The sequence below is a fragment of the Athene cunicularia genome (genome assembly GCF_003259725.1).
Source record: "Athene cunicularia isolate RWA chromosome 3 unlocalized genomic scaffold, athCun1 chr3_part1, whole genome shotgun sequence".
In the NCBI taxonomy this organism is placed as follows: Eukaryota; Metazoa; Chordata; class Aves; order Strigiformes; family Strigidae; genus Athene; species Athene cunicularia.
The window spans coordinates 90,336,237-90,357,936 of NW_020799097.1; the positions used below are offsets into that span (position 1 = coordinate 90,336,237).

The 21,700-nt window shown below is 41.2% G+C and overlaps 1 protein-coding gene and 1 long non-coding RNA gene across 3 annotated transcripts in view; one reads left to right on the top strand and one right to left on the bottom strand.

Annotated features, from left to right (window-relative positions):
* Positions 1-8,950, top strand: part of LOC113478829 — a 10,296-nt gene extending 1,346 nt beyond the window's left edge. Inside the window, exons 2-3 of the long non-coding RNA XR_003398145.1 lie at positions 3,020-3,021; positions 8,064-8,950. This is a non-coding gene — a long non-coding RNA (uncharacterized LOC113478829). The remainder of the gene's footprint in view (positions 1-3,019; positions 3,022-8,063) is intronic.
* A 1,747-nt stretch (positions 8,951-10,697) lies between these two features.
* Positions 10,698-21,700, bottom strand: part of ZNF318 (zinc finger protein 318) — a 21,907-nt gene continuing 10,904 nt past the window's right edge. Inside the window, exons 4-10 of one of the 2 annotated variants that reach the window (XR_003398144.1) lie at positions 21,367-21,466; positions 20,355-20,641; positions 17,292-17,495; positions 16,710-16,809; positions 15,585-15,703; positions 11,056-15,148; positions 10,698-10,939 (exon numbers count right to left, since the gene is read on the bottom strand). Coding sequence is in view for 1 of the 2 variants with exons in the window: in XM_026846332.1 (XP_026702133.1) it covers positions 11,729-15,148; positions 15,585-15,703; positions 16,710-16,809; positions 17,292-17,495; positions 20,355-20,641; positions 21,367-21,466 (4,230 nt within the window). In the remaining variant the exon portion in view is untranslated. Of the gene's footprint in view, positions 15,149-15,584; positions 15,704-16,709; positions 16,810-17,291; positions 17,496-20,354; positions 20,642-21,366; positions 21,467-21,700 lie in introns of both variants that reach the window. The other variant, XM_026846332.1, reaches the window with a different exon arrangement.

A 21,700-nucleotide genomic window follows, 5' to 3' on the forward strand; every position in this document is an offset into this window, starting at 1 on the left:
AGAGAAGTCATTTAGTCACATGCAGCACCCCGGCGGCCCCACGTACGCGGCTCTCACGCTGCTGCGCCGCCGTCTGCCGGGTTGGCATGTCAGGGCGGGGAGGGAAGGAGGGAGGAGCAGGTCCCCGGCCTGACCCCTCACCCGGCTTCTTGCGGGCTGCCCACCGTCATGCCTGATCACCGCGGCCCATTCCGCGGCAGTCTCCGCCTACCCGTCGCGCCAGGCGGAGTTGCTAAACGAAGATGTGGGTGCGAGGATGGACGCTGGGGTGCTTCTGTGAGGAGGGGGCCCGAGACACGCGGAGGATCCCACGTTTCTGTTCAGGCGGTACGGCGGACAAGCCCGGAGGAAGAACGCCCTCTCCCTCCCCACCGCGGAACCCACGCTGGAATGTGCTGTGGCGAGCGGTGTCGCGGCAACAGGCAGCGGGAGACGGGGTGGCAGAAGGGTCAAACTGCGTCAGTGAGCGAGCGCTTTCCCGCCCCGGGAGGACCCACGGTACCACCGGGACCACGAATCCCAGCATGCCCTGGGTCCCGCGGGGCCACTAGTGGCCGCTGTCGGGCCGCCTCCCGCCGCTGCTGGCGACCGGTGAGCTGTGGCGGCGGATGGAATCGCGGCCTTGCGGCAGATGTTGCGGTTGCGGGAGGAAATAAAATTAATAAATTGAAATCACTGCTTCCGTGGGTCTCGTTTCTTCCTAGGCGGGTTTGCACCAACAGGTGTGTGATGGCCTGTCCCTGCCGAGGCGGCGGGGGCCCGTGCCCGGAGGCTGCAGCGGTACCTCGGTATCCTGCTGGTGATGTGGCTTTTGAGGACGCTGAAGCAGTGCTGGCCACAGCAGAGCCTGCCCCACTTTGTGCTGACGGCGAAACTCCTTAAGGCACTGCTCTGGCAGCTTATTAAAATTGTTTTAAACTTTGGGGGCAGGGGAGGGGTGCAACACTGGTCACTGCTTTCAGTTGCTTATTTGCCAGCATCTTCAGGAAGGAAAGCCAAGCGTGTGGATGAAGATGCATCATTAATAATGAAAAACTCAATTATAGGATCACAGGGAATAATTTTGTTTTCTCTTTCTAGTTCTCTTCAGCAGCATTGCCATATTGTCTGGGACGCAGCAGTCCCGCAGAAAGCACATCAGTACTAAAAAGGAAGCATGAGTAAGAGAGCAATGTATGTTGTAATGGCTAGGCTATGCCAGGGAAAGCCAAAAGAGCTCATGCAAAAAATAATCAGTCTGTCACCAGCAGTGAGGTTGATGCTCCAGCAGAGGAGTCCTGGCTGCCTGCACTTCATGAACTTGTCAGGCATAAAGAGGAAAACCTGTGGTCAAATAAGTAGGGATCTTGTAGCCTCATGAAAGGTAGGAGGACAAAGAAACTACCTTGAAGGGCTAGAAAGAAGAAACTTCACTACCAGCTCAGTCACCAGTTCTGCTATATTGACAGGTCAATCTACACATTTAGGAGAAAACTGCCTTCTAGAGACAACTTAATGTGGAAGGAATAATAGGGGTATTTCTGTCTCTTTGTGTATTTGCTTCTAGTTGTATAGTGGTTGGTAAAGGGCAACCACAGGCTATTTCAATTTAAAAAAAACCCAGAAAATAGATTAAGGCTCCTGGCAAGCTGCCTTATCAGTGCTGGTCTAAACTTGGCTGTAAGAATTTCCTGCTTTTCCTTTATTCATTTTGGATTTATTCAAAGCATCTCAGGTGTTGTGCCTGGGAGCCTTGCCTGGGTGGGCAGTCTAAGTTGGGGGTTTGGGAGACTGAGTCTTTTCCTCCCAAATTCAACACAGTGGCTGAAGGCTTTTAACACTTTTTTTGAAGTAACAGTTGGGTTCAGCTTGCTTGCACAGCTGGAAGTGTACTGAGCAGGGCAGTATGTCCACAGACTGCCCCTGCTCCTCAGTTCCTGTTGCTTCTGGTCATGATAATGTTTAGCCCTTATTTCCAAGCCTTTTGCTTTTTTTCTTGTCCACAGACAAGGACTAAACATAGGGCTTAAAAGTCTTCAAAGTAGCAAGCAGTACATGAAACGATTAATTTTCTCATATGAAGACTGTTTGTGAGTCCACTCATGACTGCACATGTTGAGAAGCAAAGATTTTGTGTTAATTCCATGAAAACACTTGCTGTCATATCCTATATTTACTGCATTTATTCTGTATTTACACTATTCAGATGATTCAGATAAGCACAGGCACAGGAGAAGGGTTGTATTCATCTTGGTGCTCAAGTTAACATCTGCCTTTTTTTATTTCTCTCTTTGATTCAGTTGTGGCAATACTGCAGGGAGGAGACAGATGGAAGGCACCCTCTCGTCTGTATCACTGAGTTGCACAACAGCCTTATTTTCCTTTCTGTGTTGTGGGAGCCAGCGATTTCTTGAAAACTGTACGGATCTCATGGCTGGGGAGAAGAACAGTTGGAGGTGTGAAGCTAACCTGGATCAGGCAGCTACAATTTGCCCTGAGGACAGGGAAGAGAGCTTTGCTTTGTCATTCTGTGTCTTGTCAGTTGTGATTTTTTTTTTCCTAGCTACGTAGAGTTTTTTGGAGACATGGGAGGTGTGAATGGCAACAGTGCAGCATCCTGGCCCCTCTAGAAGAAATTCACTTGGACTCTGTACAGTTAGTTTCTGTTTTGCATCCAAGTGCTTCTCAAACTAATCTTGTCCCAGGCAGTTAGCTGTTGTGCAATGAGATCCATGGCTTTGCAATATGGTTACTTCTGGGAGCAGCAGCCACTCGGGCTGTCAGCTCACACCAGGGTTTTAACTAGGGTAGCTGATTTCTATGGGCTACCCAAGGCTCTGCAGACTTGTCAAGCTGCAGAACTGAGCACAGCTCTCCTCTTGTTTGTTCTCTCCCTGGTAGGGTACGGCTCCTTCCTTCCCCACGCTCACTCACATGGCACTGTAGCTCTGGGAGTCCACATGGTCCTCAGGCAGCCGCACTGCAGTGTGCTTGGCTGAAGCTGTAGATGACTCCTTACATTATGCCAGCACTGGAAAAGCCGTGTAATACCAATTTCCCATATGGGAAGAACCAAACCAGCCCAGGCTGATGCTTCCTGTCCATTGGACCCCTGTAAACCCTTCCAGCCCCCTTAGCCCTGGGGGTATGTGGATGTGGATCTTGGTCAGGTGCTCTGTGACACGTAAGTTAAGGAATTTGGCAGCCTTTGCATGACTTGAGGCTGTGCAGCAGCCAGAAGTATTTATTCTGAGAGGTGTGAGGTGCTCCACTGCTCTAATGCCAGCTGCCATTTAACAAAGGTTTCCTGTGTATTTGCCTTTTGTGAGTGATTGGCTTTGGTGTCCAGGATGACACTCTGTCTGAAGACAAAGGACTTCCTCCTGAGCAGATTCTCTCACCTCTAACAAAACATGAGTTGATGTTGCAGCCTCTTCTTCAGCTTTGCACCAAAAGAACCTGCCACCAGTGTGGAGACGACTTGTTGAACTTGCCTGGAATGGGTCACTGAGTTTGAAGATAACACACCCTGATGGTTTAAACCTCACTTCCATAGGAAACCCGGCCAAAGATTACAACCAGAAAAGGGGCATTACTTCATTACAGCTACATTATTTTCACAGTATTTACACCACCCCACCTCAGGTCTTGCCTGTTTGCTCTATGGTTGTCAAAAATCCCCATGACAGAGGCATCCTGAAATCTGCACTGGTAGAACAGCACGAAACACACTTGAGTGTTACAAGGCGCAGAGTGTGCATGTTAAAGTGCTGCTAATCGCTTTTGTATCAGTATCATTTTTTTACTCATTTCCCTGACAATGCTGCAGCTTTTCCAGAGTGCCTGGATGCAGCAGAATCCAGCCACTGTGTTGCAGATAAAAGCCCACTACTGGCCGCCAGACAGACATACAGCTGTATTTATCAGGTATCTAGGAACATCAGTTCTGGCTCAGACCATGCTCTGGTTAGCTAAATAGCCTGTTAGTAGTATTAACTAAAATCAGATACCATGGGAAGATCAAGATCAGGACAAGCATGTATGACACTTGCCCTAGTATCCTTCCAGCCTGACTACTTTCAGCTCTCCAGACTTTCTTCAGTCCTTACTACTGTGTGGTCAGCTTCTGCCTGAGCGTTAGAGATGAAAGGGCACAGGGCCAGCTACAGGGTGGGCTGCCTAAGGCCAGTTATTGAAGGGGTCCACAATCTGTGTGCACCTGTGTTTGTGGGTGCAAGGGGGTCTGAGTACCAGCAACCTGAGTGGGGCAGTGGGCCTTGGGAGCTTCTATGACCAGGTACCTGCAGCTGTAGAGAAGGATCTGGGGCCAGCTAATGGATAAATGAACACCTAAGCCCTGTTCCTGGAGGGACCCATGATGTACATATGTCTGTACGTTCCACTAAGGACCTTCATTCCAGAGAGGGGAAGAGGATGATGCTGTTGGTCCTGTTTCCACTTGCAGAAGTTCTGTTTTCTGCTTTTATATGTGTTTATCTGTGTGGCTGGCCATGTGTATACACATACATGTGTTAGGGTGTTTGTGTGCCTACTGGGAGTACAGACTCAGCCTTGCTACTGGCTGGACCTGGGGACATGAAGGTGCAGGCAGCTTCATCTCTATCAGGCTACCAGGTTTAGCAACTCCAACCAACACTTTTCTCCTACTGCAAGAGAATTTAAAATGCAGCCTTTGTGTGGCAGTTAATTTTTTCCCTAGCTATACTGTACCATGTTCTTGAATACTTTAGCAGCAGAAATACATGCTTATTTTATTTTCTAGAGTAGCTGGATCTCTGTTACTCTGCTGCTTTGGTTGCTGAATAAAGGGAAGAAAGTACAGGCAATCTTCTCCAGACACAGTGTTCGAATCCATCCCTGGATTACAGCTCTATTAACCAAAGGATGCCAGTGCTACAGTAATTAGTTTACCAGCCAGCCTCTGCAGTAGCAAATTAAGGAAGTAGAAAGGGCAAGTTGATCTACAACACAACAGCAAACTGAGAGCTGACAATTCAATTCTTAAGATTAATTATACAGATGGGTAAGACTTACCAGGCACTGCTGCTAGGAAACACATTAGCATTGTGTGGAGCTTGTGTGGGGAAAAGAAATATTTCTAAAGTGCTCTCCTTCCCTGAGCAGCATCAACAATTGAGTCTGTTTTTTCATCACATACAAAGCAGGATGAGCCTATCTATATATTGTAAAGCAAACTCTTACACATTATTTTATAGAATAATCAACAGCTATGATAAATCTATGCAAAAAAAGCAGCCTGTTTGTTGTTTGTCTTTATTCTTTTAAATGCTTGGTAGCTGCTCTCAGCACAGGTTATGTGGTGAAACACAGTGCCATCTCCCTCAGGTGAAATAACTGTGAAAAGAGTTAACAAGGGACTTCTGGAAACATATGACAAAAAAGTTCGCATGAATAATTTAACATGGTAGCTGAGTTTAAAAATAGCTGGAAGATTCCAGATTAAGTATAGATACAGGAGTTTTAAAAAGCCTTTTCCCTACTTTTAGCACCTCTTCCAAGAGATACAGAAACCATGTTATTGTAGGGCCATAAAGGCTGCATGAATCAAGAAGCTTCAGAATCTAGCACCCTCTCTTGCCACTATTAATACCTTGAGTAGCCTGCATTTTTTTAATCCTCTTCAGACAATAATTAAACAAACAGCACTCAGGATCCAGCATTCTTTCATAAAAGTTTAATGTTTGTTTTTAAAATAATTGTTTATTCAAGAGAAAGGAAGCATCCACACATACAGAGTCTTCCTGGATGCTGGCAAAAGAACTTAGATTACAGACATACCCATGAACAGCATGTTTAACCATTAAGAATATAGAGAAAGCCTCACTGATTAATCACATTAATAATCATGAATGTGCCCTCATACCACAGAGAAAGATATCATTCCAGTCATGCGTCTGCACCCACCTTCTTAGAACAGGATTCCAGAAGTCCAGCAGTTCCAGATAACATTTTCTTAGCTCCTGTGGAAATTAACCAAAAGCCAGCAAAGAAAATGGGCTTGTTACAACAAACGCAATGCTCATCCTAAAATCCTGCTTGCTGAGCATCTGGTGGACTTGACTGTTACATTCCCAAATCTGAGGCCCTTTTAATTGTTTCCCCTCTGCATCAAAAGCTTTCAATACCAAAAGCTTTTGATGTAGTTACGAAGAAATCTAGCAAGCTTAATACAGAATGAAAACAGCTGTAGTTGAACAGACTGTGAATGTAGGTTCTCCACTATCTCCACTAGGAGAGGAGATTTGTAAGAACTAGGATAACCCAGGATGCTAACCTGTAAAGCAGAGGGTTGCATCTTACAAACCTGAAATAAACTTTCAACCTGTAAGCTTTTCCTGCATTCTGAAACACAAATTCAACACTCAGAGGAGTAATTACAGGTCATTCAGTATCTTGGATGATCTATTTTCTGTAGACATTGTAGCCAGCTTGAAGCAGGCTGTCCATGCCTGTATCATATCAAATGCTAGATAGATCAAATGTGAATTATAAAGTACTGTAGCAAATGCAGATACAGGATTTTATTTTTCTTTTCCCCTGGCCAAACTGAATCCATTGTATGAATTCACTGCACTGAATACATGAAATACAAGTGCTAATTGCTTCTGTAATCCTATCTTGAATGATATGGCTGGAGACACAATTAAGATACACTGGTTTTGAACCTCTCTCATACACTTGGTAAAGTACTATAATCTGTGAAACTAACTGGCAGTGGACATGAAGTTTAAACAGTACCTTGAAAACATGTTATTAAATGGGTTGAATTGCCTTAAGCATCCAGTTCTTAGAAGAAACAGCAGTGACTGATACTCCTTTGCTAATGGATTTTATTATTTTTTTCCCTGCTAACAATACCCATCTTTCAGGTGCATAGCTACACGAGTCCTTCTCTAATGTAATTACTTGACATTTACCTTTAATTTCTGTTTTTTCATATCTGACAGGATATGAACACAGTCTAATACGAGTACTGATGTGAGGATCATCCCTACCATTTTTTTAGCAGATAGCAGTTACAGGGCTTTTCATATTCTTCACAGCTACCATCGCTCCTGAAGTGTTATTTTGTTCCTGCATTCATACAAAGTTTGTAAGCAAATTAAACAGGGTGGTGTTCCCAGGTGACTGGTACTATTTCAGTGTTGCCTAGGTTCTGGCTAAAGCTCCCTTACAAAAGCAGTTTCTTGAACAAAAATTGTATGTGATTAAGAATTGAAAACATTACCTTGTGTGTGTGCTTTCCTGTCTGTAAACTGAAGATTCTTCAGCCAGCCTACTAATAAAAGGAAGCATTGCTTTCCTTGAAGTAGCTCTGATACAGGTTTCATCTGCTGCAGCTACTGAACTATTTTCCACCACCTCCCTGAGCAATTCTGATGGCTCTGTTCTTTGCACCCCATTGCCGTACAGCTTCATGGGAATTATTACAGCAACTTGACTCATTTTACTAGAGCCTAGAACTGCTAACATATGGTAATCAGCCTTCTCATTGCAAGCAACAAGACAGCCCAAGAAGAGGTGGATGTGGGATTGCAAAACAAACCCCAGAAACTAATACTAAATATGGAGCCTTGGGCTTCTGCTCTAAGGCAGAATATAAGTCTGCAGATGTGTTATTTTGCTCAAGCTGGTTACAACCAAAAATACATCTATATTGGCTGAAAACAGCTAGCAAAAAGGATGGTCTAGAAACCATAACCTGCATCTCTCTCCTTCATCCTAGGCAGAGGCAGAGGAGCCAAGTAAAACCAAATTTATGGCTGCTTTATACTCCCACAGTGGCGGCACACAGGCCATTCGCACTTAAGTGCCACATAAAAACCTATACCATGTGATTCCTCTTGCCCTTTGCACTAAAGAAATAGAGTTTTATGCTTTGGGATGCACTAGTTTGGTGGATTGTTGTGGGTTTGGTTTTTTTAAAGACTTCTGCTACCAACACTTACTCTCACTTGCTATTTCTGTTTAGGGTTTACCAGACTAAAAAAATTATGGTTTTGCCCCCTTTTCTTACCATCTGTTTCCATGGACAAAACTAGCTTAGCTAAAAATTAGGCATTTATTTTCACCTTTGGCAATAATTAAGTAATGGCAGAGACCATATATCTTAATCTACTGCTTGTACTTTTTACCACTAAGACACAAATGCATTTGGAACAAAATTAACAACAGAATGCTGATTGATACATTTCTTCCCTGCTCACATGGCATTTAAAAGTCTGTAACAAAGAAACAACACCCCCCCCCAAAAAGCTTATCTGCTGCTTAGTTAAAACTTAAGTCAAAGATTCCAGCAAGCTAGAAGCAAGATTTATCTGCCCAAGAGACTACCTAGGGAAAAAAAATTCCTGTATTTTGTCTAAAAATTACTTTTGCTTTTAAAGTTCTCTGCAAATCATAAACATTTGAAGGGTGCTTCTCCTTTCCAAACGCATCCACAAATGTTAAAAGAAACTGGAAAAATACTAAAAAAACCACCTGGACATACAATAGAATGACAGAACACCAGCAGCTTTTCCATGGCACTTCTTCCACTGCCTCTCAGTAAAGCTTGGTTTTGCAACAAAGTTGATCCGGGAGAAAGGCCTTTCTGCCAGCCTCCATCATGGCAAACTAAAGGTTGCAGCATCAAATGAAGGCTTAATCCATTGTCCTCTGAATTCATTAGGTATTTGTGCCTGGTCTGAAGTAGTAAAGAAACATTCACAGTAGGTTTATTTCCTCCCTATCAGCAGCCTTCTAAAAATCAGGAGAAAGGTAACTTATGCCTTATGCAGCTTTTAGAGAACTAGATCGGGAAGGAGAGGTAATGCTGTATTGCACCATTCAAACACACAAGTAAATCCCCTCCATTAACTCACCCCTCCTCCTGAGGATCTGGAGTCAAGAGTCCAAGGCCAGCCTAGAACTTAAGGCTTCCCAGTCAGTGCACTATGCTACAGCTCTGCCAGCACAGGGGACCAGTACAGTGGATAAATCATTTACTGCATGCCTCTGGAAACCACAGCAAAAAAAAAAAAAAAAAAAAAAAAAAAAAAAAAAAAAAGAAAAAGAAAAAAGAAAAAAAAAAGAAAAAAGAAAAAAAATACATAAATAAAAATATATGCCATTTCATGAAATTGCACGACAGTGTTAAAGCCTCTGTCTGGCAATCTGCCTACATGTCATCATCTACACCATCTGTTTTGTTCTTGCCCAGCAATTCCAGAAGTACCTTTTATTCCTACCTCAAAAAAGATCAAATTAATCTTTCTTCCAGTGTGGGATAGAGGCCTACTCCACTCAGGGATAGAGGGACAATCATTTGACTAAACGGCATGAACAGAAGTACAGCTTAATTTGTACCATAGGAAGGTTCAGCTTCTGGAAAGCTGAAGACAAATATGGGGTAACAATTCTCAGTTTCTCATTTGCAAAGCTCTTGCTTTCCCTTGGTGCTAGCTGCTCTCCATTCGTGGTCAGTCAGGTTCAGCACTGAATACCACTACTTACAGAAGCAACTGTAAGAGAGCAGATAACAAGGATATTGGATTTACACTGATGTCCTTTCCCCCCAAATAAAGTTAATCGAGTATGTCCCACATAGGTAACACATCACTGAATAAGGTTGTCTGAAGAAGACAATTGTCCGAATTATTCTGTTTGCCATTGCATGCACTGAGACCTTCATGAAAACCAATCCACAGCAGGAAACTAACCAGAAAGCAGGTCTGTATTCCAAAACACCACCATCTAAAATGCAGAACTGTGGAAAAAATTCAGCTTTCCCTTTAATATCTTCCTTCCCTGCCCTGATATCCCTCAATAAAAGGTAGGCAAGAAAATCAGTTCCCCTCTTCCTCTGTGGATTTACAAGGGACCAGGCACTTCACTGAAGAAATTGGGAGAGAAAATGGGGGAAAAAAATTGAGCTGTCAAATGTAAACAAATAAACTCAGATATATAATTAAAAAAAATACAGAAGAAAACTGAGAAACAAAGGACTTATTTATAAACCAACATTTAAGCAATATCTACTCATTACCCAACTCCAGTTTGAAAGTATCAAAGCGTGTCAAACCTTGCTTTCTTTGGTTTTGACAGCAAACGGTTATTTGAAAAAAGTAGGGCAGTGACACTAACAAAGACTTCTTATATTCAGTGCAGTAACTGCTTAACATCATAAAAACAGCTTAAAGAGCCTTTCTGAAAATACTCTTCCCTTCTTAAATACCTTTTTTTTTTGATTACTTGACCATTTATACTACATTTCCAAATTCAGCTTAGATAGTTCTTACATTTCTAATATGAACACCACCACAATGACTCTGAAAAATGTTTCATACCTTCTTCACACACAGTCACAGAAACAGAAGAAAAATGGTGATTTTTCCTCCTCTGGAGGTCCACACGCTGGTAGTGATTACAGAAATACAAACTCTGCTTGGGTTCCCCCCCCGATGTCCCATCTCGAGCTTTACACAGGGCTTAGGACTTCAAACAAACTTCCACTGATGATGCTGACGGTAGTTCTTCCATTGATGTCAGCTGGGAATAAACCAGTTTTTTACTGAGCAGGCTAACTGTTGAGTATCTTCATCATCTAAAATTTCTCAATTTTATCAGCTACTACAGGAGTTAGAAACTAATTGAAATAAAACACTTAAGAAAAAAAGAAAATCAAGAAGAAAGTCTTGTTGACCACCATATGTTTATTTTTTAAACAATTTACAAGTAAAAATGTTATATTTATCCAAGCAAACACATTTAATACCTTAGTCTTTAACAAGCTATACAAATGAGAACCATCACACTAGAGCTTTTGATAGCTCAAGGACCATTCAGGGTAGGCATGCATGTGTCTGTATCACATGAAGCGAGTCCAATTCCTGACACCAGGGTTCTGATCTTCTGCTTCTTCAGAGCTGGTCAGCTGCTAAATGATTTAACACAAATAGTTACTGGATCACAATACAATGAAAGAAAGCCCATTTCAAATCATGTAAGTGACCTCAATATGTCTGGTCCAGGTGTCAGGCCACAGAGCCTTACCGATTAGTCTTCTTCTCCAAAAGCCAGTCGGACAGATTTTCTCCCCTTGCTTAGTGATGTGGCATCCATACATGTGCTTATACAATACAATGAAACATCTTAAGCACAGATGTAATATAACAGTAATTACAAATCACAGAGACAGATAAACAAACCAACAAAATCAACTCTAATCACATTCTTGCATTTCAAACAATGAAAGTAAACAGAACCATGCATTACAGTTTAAAGGAAATGTTCAGGTTTAGCTCTTCTGCAAGTCTCCATTTCCTCAAGTTTTAAATTGCTGTTCTCAAGCTTGTCCCAGCGGCTGGGCTACTCATGGTGCTACTGACACAAACAGGGTGAGCTGGAAATCATCCAAGAATGGTCAAAGAATAAAAGCCCCCAAAATAAACAACAAAGACGCACGCATTATAAACGAGAGATTCCATTTTAATAGCAGAGTGTAGAAAAGAAATTGGCAAAAAAATTCACATGAAAAAACATTTTACACAATTAATTATGTACAGAATAAAGTATGTGTCTGGTTTCCAAAGATGTAAGTTTCACTTCAGTCAAGTCTTGCCACAGGATGCAAAATACACCCAAAACCTTCAACTGGAACAAAAAACCAAACATATACATAATCCCAGCTCTGGCTCCTCAAATATTGGGACTGGCTGGGTTCACTTCAACCCACTGGGCTTTCTGCTAAGCTTTCAGCAACTCCTGAATTTGTTGTAACTTCCAAACTACTGTCAGCAATTTCTGTTTGCTCAGTCTTCTTGCTCTGGATGGTGCACACTCCCTTGCCTCCCAAGCCACCCTCCTTTTCATGTGTTTCTTTGAGCCCAGGAAGGAAAGTTTCCACACACCCAGAAGCCTGATTTTCTGTGCGGCCTCCATCACAACTCAGTGATGGCATTTCATCAGTACCACCTTTGCTCTCCTCTATTTTCAGAAGGATTTCAGACATGGGAGAAATGCCCTGTATTTCTAGAACTGGCATGACCACTTCTGTAGTGTCACTCTTTGAGGACTGCAATCCAAGCTGTGGCATAGTTGTTTGAGAAATCCGTGTGCAAAATTTTTCTTCCCGACTACTAGGAGTCAATGTAGCAAAATCAGTAATCTCTGTTTCATCCACTGTTTTTTCAACGCCCAGCTTCTTAAGTTTACTGGACTCCATCCTAATGGATGCAACAGTTTCTAGTTTTGAGACTTCTCTATTCTCATTTAAAAGTCCTGCTGTAAGGATGCTGAAGCATTCGTGTTTTACCTTAGTATCTCCTAAACTGAAATCAGTGCTTTTGAAGTCGAGCTCTGCTTTCTGGGAGGAAATCTCATTATGTTTCACACCTTCTGATGTCAAAGAAACTTTCTTGTCATCCATGTGAACATTTGCAGAGGGACTTTCAGATTGCTCAGTGTTCAGTCCTGAGTGACTGGTATTCAGATGAAGGTCGTTGCTCGCTGAGGTTCTTACAACCTTATGCTTTGTTTCTGGGGAGTGGACAGCTGCTTCTGAAAGATGCTCCCTTTGGGAATTTGCCGATAAAGCAACCACTGACTCTTGGACAAGATCAGAGCGAGCTCTAGAAAAACCTCCAGTCCCTACTTCTTTTGCATCTCTCTTGATAAAACCATTATCTAATGTTGCATCAGATCCAGTGTGTCCTAATGATTTTTTTTCAACTTCAACTACTAATTCTACACTGGATCTGAGTTCAACAATGTTCCCAGAGCAGGCATTGACTAACCATGCAACCTCCTGCCTTTGCGTTTGGTTATCTAATACTGCTTGGTCTGAAGGTTCAGGTTGAACTTCTTGAGCTTCTAATATGCTACTTCTGGTTTCTGTGTTGGTGAGACATCTGTCTGGCCGTACTTCTGTCAGATCTGAAGCACTAACTACATTAGAACCAGTTTTTATTTCTACATTTGGAGTACTTGATAGATCCCAACCACTTTCAGAAGCAGAATGGGTTGTGATGAGCTGTTCTTCTCCATTATTAGTTCTGGAAGTGTCCCATTCACCAGGACTTCTTGTCATTTCTGAAATCTTACTTTGGGTTCTGGAAATGCGGTGAGCTTCACCAAGGTCCCCTGGCTGAGATACTTCCAGAGCTATGCTTTTCAGTTTTGCATCTTTTAAGGAGGCATCAATAGAATTCTGCTCTGTCACTACTGCTACTAAAGCTTTTTCTTTTGAAGTGTTCTGAAAATCCCAGAACAAATCTGGATTATCAGTTTCTGAGTGAGTTCTACAGTTATCACTTAACTTATCCTCTACCAAATGGGAATTTCCCAAATTTTGAATTTCATTCTGTGCTTCAGGTAACAAAGTCTTTGGGTGTAAGCTAAGCTCAGGCTTTACCGCCTTTAGTTCCCAGTCTTTCATCTCTGCATCTTTCTCCAAGGTACCAGGAATGTTTGTGTTAGTAACCACAGTTTTATTTGCATCTTCCTGTCCAACTTTCTCTTGGGCCTCTTTTTTCTGTCGATCACAGAGTTCCTGACTGCCTACCTTCTCTCTACCTTCTATATCCACATGTCCAATTTCTGCAGGCATCTGGATAACAGAAGCAGTTTTGGTTTCTGGCAATTCTGTGACAGACCTTTCTGACAGCTGAGGTTGAAGTGGTTTTCTGTTCATTTCAGCCCGATTCTCGCCAAGAATCCACCTCCCTGTTACTTGATTACACTGTGAGGAATCTTCTTTCAATTTAGTCTGAGCATCTGTTGAAAGAGTTGTCTGAAATTTTTGACCTACATCTTTCTGAACACCGTTTTCAATGTCAGGGCTTATCTCAGTATGAAGTATTAACGTCTCCTGAACATCAGTTTTCTCCAGTTCTGACCTCCTCTCAGCTGAGTGGACTTGGTTAACTTCAGTTGCCACATTCTGAGAATCCTCTTTCAAGGAGGATGAGCTATTATTTGTTCTAGGGTTTGCAGGTAAGTCTGCAGGTTTTGTTGGGTTACAGCTTTCTCCATTTGGAAGTGCAGAACTTGTAAGCTTGCCGTCAGCTGAACCTTTTCCACCACTACTATAGAAAATATCATAGAGATCTTTAGCATTGGCTGTGGCCAAGCAAGAGTTTCGTTTCTCTACTTTTTTTGCCTGTTCACTGAAAGCAGTTGAAGGTGGTGGTGGAGGGGGTCTCACTGGCATTGCCAACATTGTCTGTTCACTTTCAGACACACCTGGAGCTACTTCATCTGCAGGGATGACAGCTGTCTGCTGAACTGCTGCTGAAAGAGTGGGTGGAGGTGGTATATCAGAAGTCTGAGAAGACTCACTTTTCTCTGCTGTTTTCAAATCCTCCTCCGCCCCTTTTAAAATTACTTCTTCACCTCCAAAAGCTTTTGAGATGATATCTGGTGGCAGCAGCAGATCTGCATTGGTTTCTTTCACCACAGGCAGTGGTTTGGTGGTAGCTCCAGAGGATTTTATGGATAAAAAGGTGTTCAAAGGTGCTGGTTTGCTAACTGGTGCAGTAGTAGACTTCCTGAAAATCATGGTGGGGACTGGTAGATTGGGTAGCATTTTTGCTGGTGTTGAGGTGGAAACAACTGGTATCCATGGGCTTGTGTGTGGAATAACAGTTTTTCCAGACAGCTTGATTTCAATGGGCTTGACATGGGGTTTCCCAGACTGACATTTGTTCTCTTCTTTGTTTCCTTCTGTATTCTCCTCCTTTACAATAGCTCCTCCAGGGGTTTTATCCTCTCTCTCAGCCTTTTTCCAGCTGAATTTCCCAAATGAAGTCTGGCTTGGTGATTCTTTTTTAGATTCCTCTTTCTTTTCTTCTTTTTTCTCCTCCTTATCTTCCTTCTTCAGCTTAAGCTTGATACCCATTTTCCGCCCAGAAGAATCTATTTTGCCTTGAGTTTCACTAGTTCCTTCTCCAAGCTCCGGGATGCTCTTTGCTTCCTCTTTCTTTATTATTTTTTGTTTCTTCTCATCCTTCTCTTCTTTCTGTTTCTCAACTAGTTTCCGTTTCAGCTCGCTCTGCCGCCTGCGCTCTGTTTCCAGAACTACAGCCAAACCAGCTTGACGGTCTAGATTTCTCCTCTCTTCGTAAAGCGGGTTTTCATCTATGTATTTCTGTGGAAATATACGTCACAATTTTAGCCACTGTTTCCACGAAAAATAAATACATAAATTAACAGTTTTGACTTCTTTAGTTAGTGCCATGTCAATGCTAAGGGAGCAGCGAACTTCTTCCTACCATGAAACCGAGATGCTACAAACTCCACATTCTGTAATTTAATGTGAATTGAGTGGTGGCTTGCAGCAATGCTATCACTTACAGAAAAGTCTGAAAATCAACACTGGGACTTAAATGCCATTTCAACCTCATGCAGATGAAAGATTAGTCTCTATGTAGTGGGAAGTTCTGCTTATTTAGTTGGGTAGAATGTAGTGAAGATAACCAAATACATATACTCCAAGGAGTCAAACGTCATTCTTCAGGAAAGAAGACAGAACAAGGAGAAGCTAACACAAGGAATTACTCAATCCTGGTACACCGGTTACCAACCTTATATTTCTCATTGTGGGGATGACTTTTCACATGCTGCTCTGCTGAGATTTGATCTCCAAAAAATTCATGACAGAGCTGGCAATAATATCCAGTGATGGGAATCAGAAATTCAGAGCCTGAAAAGGCCGAAGAAAATGATCAGAGAAACAAAACTTAGTAAGTGCCAAGCTCTTGACAAAGCCAGATAAACATATCAAAGAACAACAGGAAAACCTCCAGCAGTTTCTTTTGAAATAATTAATGCTGCTCTCCTTATGCTTACAGTATGTGAAACAACACTACCAGAAGCAAACATGTAAAGTAAAGGAGCTTGATTACTCTGATTAAATAAATTATTTTAGTGCTCTCCATCATATTAAGGTTATCCCTTATTCAAGTAGGTTAACATTTCCTACAGTCTTAATCTATTTTCTATCTTTCTGGCATAGTCTGTCAAATACTAAACACCTGGTTTATAAAAAGAACACAAGTATTTTCACTGAAGTTCAGCAAGACTGCATCCTTGTGCCTACAGAACCAGCTGCACTTATCTAACACACTGAAGATTCTCCTTTAGTGGGCACTATGAATACACAACAGATTAAGAAACTGAGATTGATCACTGGCAAACCTATTTAGATTTCAGATTTTAAATCTTATATGAATTTTCAAATCACTTACAGTCCCTTCCGTATGGCTTTCTCAGATTCTCTGTATCTACACTCTACCAAGTACTCATCAGTGATTTTTCAGGGACACCTCTACTAAAAATGTATTGAACAGAAGAGTGTTTCAAGACTGTGGAGTACCCCAAACAATGCAAACTCTTGTGATCATGTTCTGAATTCTAATATGTTAGCAAAAATCACTTCAGAACTACACTGGAGAAAGAAAAAGTCACCCGGTATTCAAAATAAAAAACTAAACTCTAAAGAGAAGAAAAGGACCCATGCTATGTTTTCCTACACTCTTGTTTCATGACCACACAAACAACCAGGAAAGTAAATCATTTGCCTTTTACCTAATGCTACAGTATATGTACTCCTATAATAACATAAAGGTTTGAAATTCCTTTCTTTGAGCAACTGGAACCTGCTGGAGGGCAAAGGGAGACAATACCCAAGTTAAAAAACATGAACGTACCTTTGGCAGGAACAGTTATCTTATCGATGCGTTTTATGGAGTCTTGTTTGGTCTCACTCTGGGTCTTCGAAGCCCAAGGTCTGTTGTAAGGATCCAGGGTCTATTTGCACAGTGACAGAGGTATACAGGCTCATATATTACACTAGTAAGGCAAGTACACTCGTCTTTTTCCTTTTTAACATCCTTTCAGAACACTGCACATTAAAATTAATGTGCAAATATTTACAGGAACTAAGTTTTCCTCTCTTTCCCCTCCCATTTTGCAATTTATAATGAGAAAATAACCTGTGAAAAGGGTAAAATGTAAATGATGGCAAAGAACAGGTAAACATATGAAACACAAATATCAAATGCTAGTTCCCAAACAAACTGAGTACAGGCCCCATTTACACTAACTGGAACACACCAGTAGCTGTACAAACTGCTCAAGTCCAACATTAGGGAAAAAGAATTTGATAAGCAACTTCTTTATTTCATTATTACTTCAGGTTTTCTTGTAAAATGTAGTTCTGTGATGTATGTTCTAGTGTTAATACTTATAGCAATATGAAATGCACTTAGTGAAGGAAGCCTGCAACATACCTGTCTGTGTTTCTTATTATGCATGTGTGTGAAAAAGTCAAACATGGTCCCGCAGATGGTATTGCAGTCTTTGCACCAGTGATTCCCTGCATCATAATATTCATAAATATTGGCCAACTGGAAAGGGTGTTTGGAGGACTGTGAAGAAGATTCTGCTGGCTTCGGGCTTCTACCTCTGGATTTTTCATTAGGAGTTTTTGATTCCTAAATTGAACAAAAGGAAACACTTCTCTAAGACAAGGCAGGACAGACATAATGCTCTAGAACTCAGAACCTGCCTCCAGCAGAAGCCACACACACCAAAAAAAAAAAAAAAAAAAAAAAAAAAATATCACCTGCTTTTCAGCGCCCAGGCTAATTCCACTGTTTCAGAGAGCTGGTATTGCCGACTAGGACGCTGCGTGGCTGCAGTGAAGAGCTTCCAGTAAGGCTCCCAGATGTAATGGCTGGATGGTTGTAGGTAATCAAGGAACCAAATTAACAAATTCCCTATGGCATGCACCCTTCCCACTTCATGGGTTTCACATAAAGATCTGAATGGTTCCAATTTACCATACTAGTCATATAGTGCCCAGAAGACCTAAAATGGTTCCCTCAGAATCATTCAGAAGTTACTGTACAAGTAGTTGGATGAATGAAGAATGAAAAAGGAAGTAAGAATTATTTGACTGAAAGTACTGAACTCAATCAGCTTTATCAGATTATTTGAGAGTTCCTGAATTCTCCAAAAGACTCATTGATTAGAAATAACAGAAAGATGATGTTTTGTTAATTACCTAAGTATGTAAGGTGAAGCATTTAAGCATGTAGAATCTGCACTTACATTGATTTGTACAGGAAGATGCCATACAGTGATACACAAACATTTCAGGACTCTGGCCAAAATTTATACTAAACTAACATTGCAGAGTAGCAAAACAAATAAACCCTGACATAGATCATGAATGAGCCCTGCTAATTTAGATTATGATAGTACTAGATATATTTTGAGCTTTGAGTTACATTTTCAATGGCTGAAATCCCATTATGTGTTATCATTTCTAATCTGCATGGCAGTCTAAAGAACAGCATGTTAACTTAGCAGACCTGAGTTGGTTGCATGATTTTCAAGTTATTCACTGTTGGCGTTGAACAAATTTACTTAAGCAGATTCAGAACCATTGAGTAACATCTGCCTTACTTGAAATTCCTTTTGATAAACAGGGATAGATTCTCTTCTATTAACACCACCCCACACAACATACATTGTAAATTAAACAAAGAAGACACTCAGGCCACTATGCACCCCACAGATATCCATATCCCAATACGATCTAGTTGTTGGTAGCCAAGTAGAAAGTCACCCTGTGAATATTTGCATATATCCTCTCTGCAAGAACACAGCAAAGTTGACATTCTCTTAAACAATGAGATCAACTTATGATCTGAAGGAAGTGCATGGAAGAATGTTCATGATACTGTTTATGTTATATACAGACATACACCCACCCAATATATCCTATGAAAATACTATCTCAATCAGAACTTGAAAAAGACAATGCTTCTCACATAGACAGGTGACAGCCAACTCTTAACCCCAGTTTGTGCTTAACCCCAGCTCAAAGATGCCTTTATAATTTGCTGTTATTTAGAGCCCAGAAGGAACAATCTGTCTGTTTAGTATAACAAAGCCAGCTTCACCTCTGCACTCACTACATAACTACAACACACAGACACAGGTTCCAGCAGCAGGGACCACAAGCACAAGCTTACAAATAAGCAGAAAGGCATATGTTTTTGCCCTTAGGTTGGCAGAGTCAACTGATCTCAGTGTCAAGAAGCCTGCACCATCTTTCTGTTCATTTAACAATCAGAATTACAAGGTGAATCTCAGAGACTAAAAGGCAGTGTCCCATGTACCTACAGGTATCTGAAAATATTAAATGTTCCCGGCCAGAAATCAGAATTTTCCATGTTAAAATAAGGAACTATGAAAAGGGGATCAAGTTATTATGGGTTTGCAACAAAATACAAACAATGAAAACTAAAATAATGAAAAATGTATTCACACATGCTGTATCTCAAGAAAAGAAAGCAATATAACTTAACGCAATGTAAGATTTAACAGACATTGTTGCCCACATTAGTTTTATGATGCGGTGACTGAAACAAAAGATTTTTAAAAGTGGATACTAAACTTCAGTGATCTTTCAAGAAACAACAAAAACAAAACACAAAACCAAGCCTTCAGATTAAAGACATCTAATGAGTTCTCTGAACCAGACCAGGATAAAGTAAGGAAAAAGTTTACAGGATGCACAGATTTGAGTGACCTTGTAGGAAATACTTCTTACCCTACTAACATCTTCCTCTCTGCAAAAAGTACACACTAAGGTCTACACAAAAAGCATCTCCTATCAGCTATTTCTGTTACAGAAATAAGTAAGTATCTGAAAAGCAGCATAATTCATCTCCTGAATACACGCATAACCTTTCAGATGTTACTATTATACACTACTTCCAACGTAAAAATGATCTTCTGGAATGCAATGTCTGTTTTGGTATATCCAGCACTCAATTGTATAGACCATACTGATGCATACTGACATTTCTTGAGAGAGAACACATAGTGTGTACACAATAATCTTGTTAAACTGACAATCATATGTAAGTCTTGCGATTTGTTAATATCACCACCCAGTGAGAAGACCAACATGGTTCAAACTTGCAGAGAGCTTCGCTGCTACAAACATTCCTCCTTGACAGGCCATGCCAGAAATGTTGTAGAGAAAAAAGGTCTGTCTTCCTGGTATGGCACTGAGACTGAACAGTTACAAACAGTCATGATAAGTGTTCAATCCAACCAACACCTCAGCAAAACCAAGATCAAAAACAGTAAGTGGTATTGAAGTGAGGGGAATTATAAACACTGATACATTGACTCTCACCTGCACGCACCATCAAAACCAGGATATGAGATGTGATAACAAATGACATCAAATGATCCTCTAGTAAATAGCTGTCTCCCTGGTGCCCTCTTCTCTTAGTGGGAAAATCATTAGCACACAAGCCAGAAGACTTTACCTTGTTGGAGGAAGATGGTTTCTCCAGACCTTTTGCATTTTCTGACTTGCTGTTCTTTTCCAAGGAATCTTTGGTTTCCACAGGTGGTTTCCGGGGTTTTTCAAATATGTTAATCCCCAGGATTTGTGCTACTTTGTCTAGCTCAGACTGCTTCTTGTCAGCTGCATCAGATTCTTTATGCAGCTCTGAAATCTCCTTCATAATATTCTCTTGTAGCCTGTTCACCTCTACCAATAACGGGTCTTTGTGTCCATCCTTCTCACGACGTTTTTTCCTCAACATCTCTCCTGAGCCCATCAAGGAAGTAGAAGAGTTGGAAATGCAACAGGAAAACTGTCTTAAGATCTGTACAACTATTCCAGCAACAAGTAAAATACTAATATAAAATACTACAGCTAAATCTTGTCTAGGAAGTTGTAAAGATGGAACTGACTCTCAGGTACAGCATCTGCACAATCCACCTCTATAAGTATTGCCTTAATGTACACCCCTAACAGAGGCACCATAATCATCAAGAGAGAGAATCCATTTAATAACTGCCACTTCCCTGTGTGACCAAACAAGCAAAAGTTAATCACACATTCTAACCTGAAAGTATAATTTGCCAATGGTGAGGGAAATCAGTACTTACTTGGACCAAATAAACATTTTAAAAATAGTTAGCTCTGTCTAGGGCACTCTTCCTTCTCCAAATAAGATTCGTGAAAAACCGAAAGGCACAGTGACATGTCTTTAAGTTACTATTTCAGTCACTTCTTCTAAAGAAGCACTGAAATGCACAAAGTGCAATTCGTTTTACTTAAGCTGCCGAAGAAGATGTAAGAGCAACTGTTTGCTTCAGCGTAACAGCCAAATTTTGACATAATTAATTTTAATACAGTAATTAGGTCTCTGCCTTCTTGAGAGTTCTGCATTGCCCGGAGTATGGAAATTTTAAATTATAGGTACTAGGACTTTGTGACCCATACCAGTGGATAAAACAAAGCGGGTGGAGGAATGGAATGCACTGTACCTTGCTGTTTACGAAGCCTGTCCAATTCAGTCTTGAGATAATAAAGCTTCTTCTGCCGTGCTTCTCGTTCGTTCTTCAGTTTTTCTCTTTCTTCTATCACCTAAACAGATTGGAAGGGGACTGGATTTTCTTCTCTTCCCAACATAAGTTAATCAATCTTGCAAGAATGACAGCAAGACCTCAGTTTGCCAGTCACAGACCACTGCTCACTATTCTCAAAATGTTCTTGAGTATTTTAGCACAACAAATATACCTCTTGCTCTGCAGGTAACTATATAATGTGCTCATGCTACAACCCTATATAAAGGTGATTTTTTTTTTTTTTGGGGGGGGG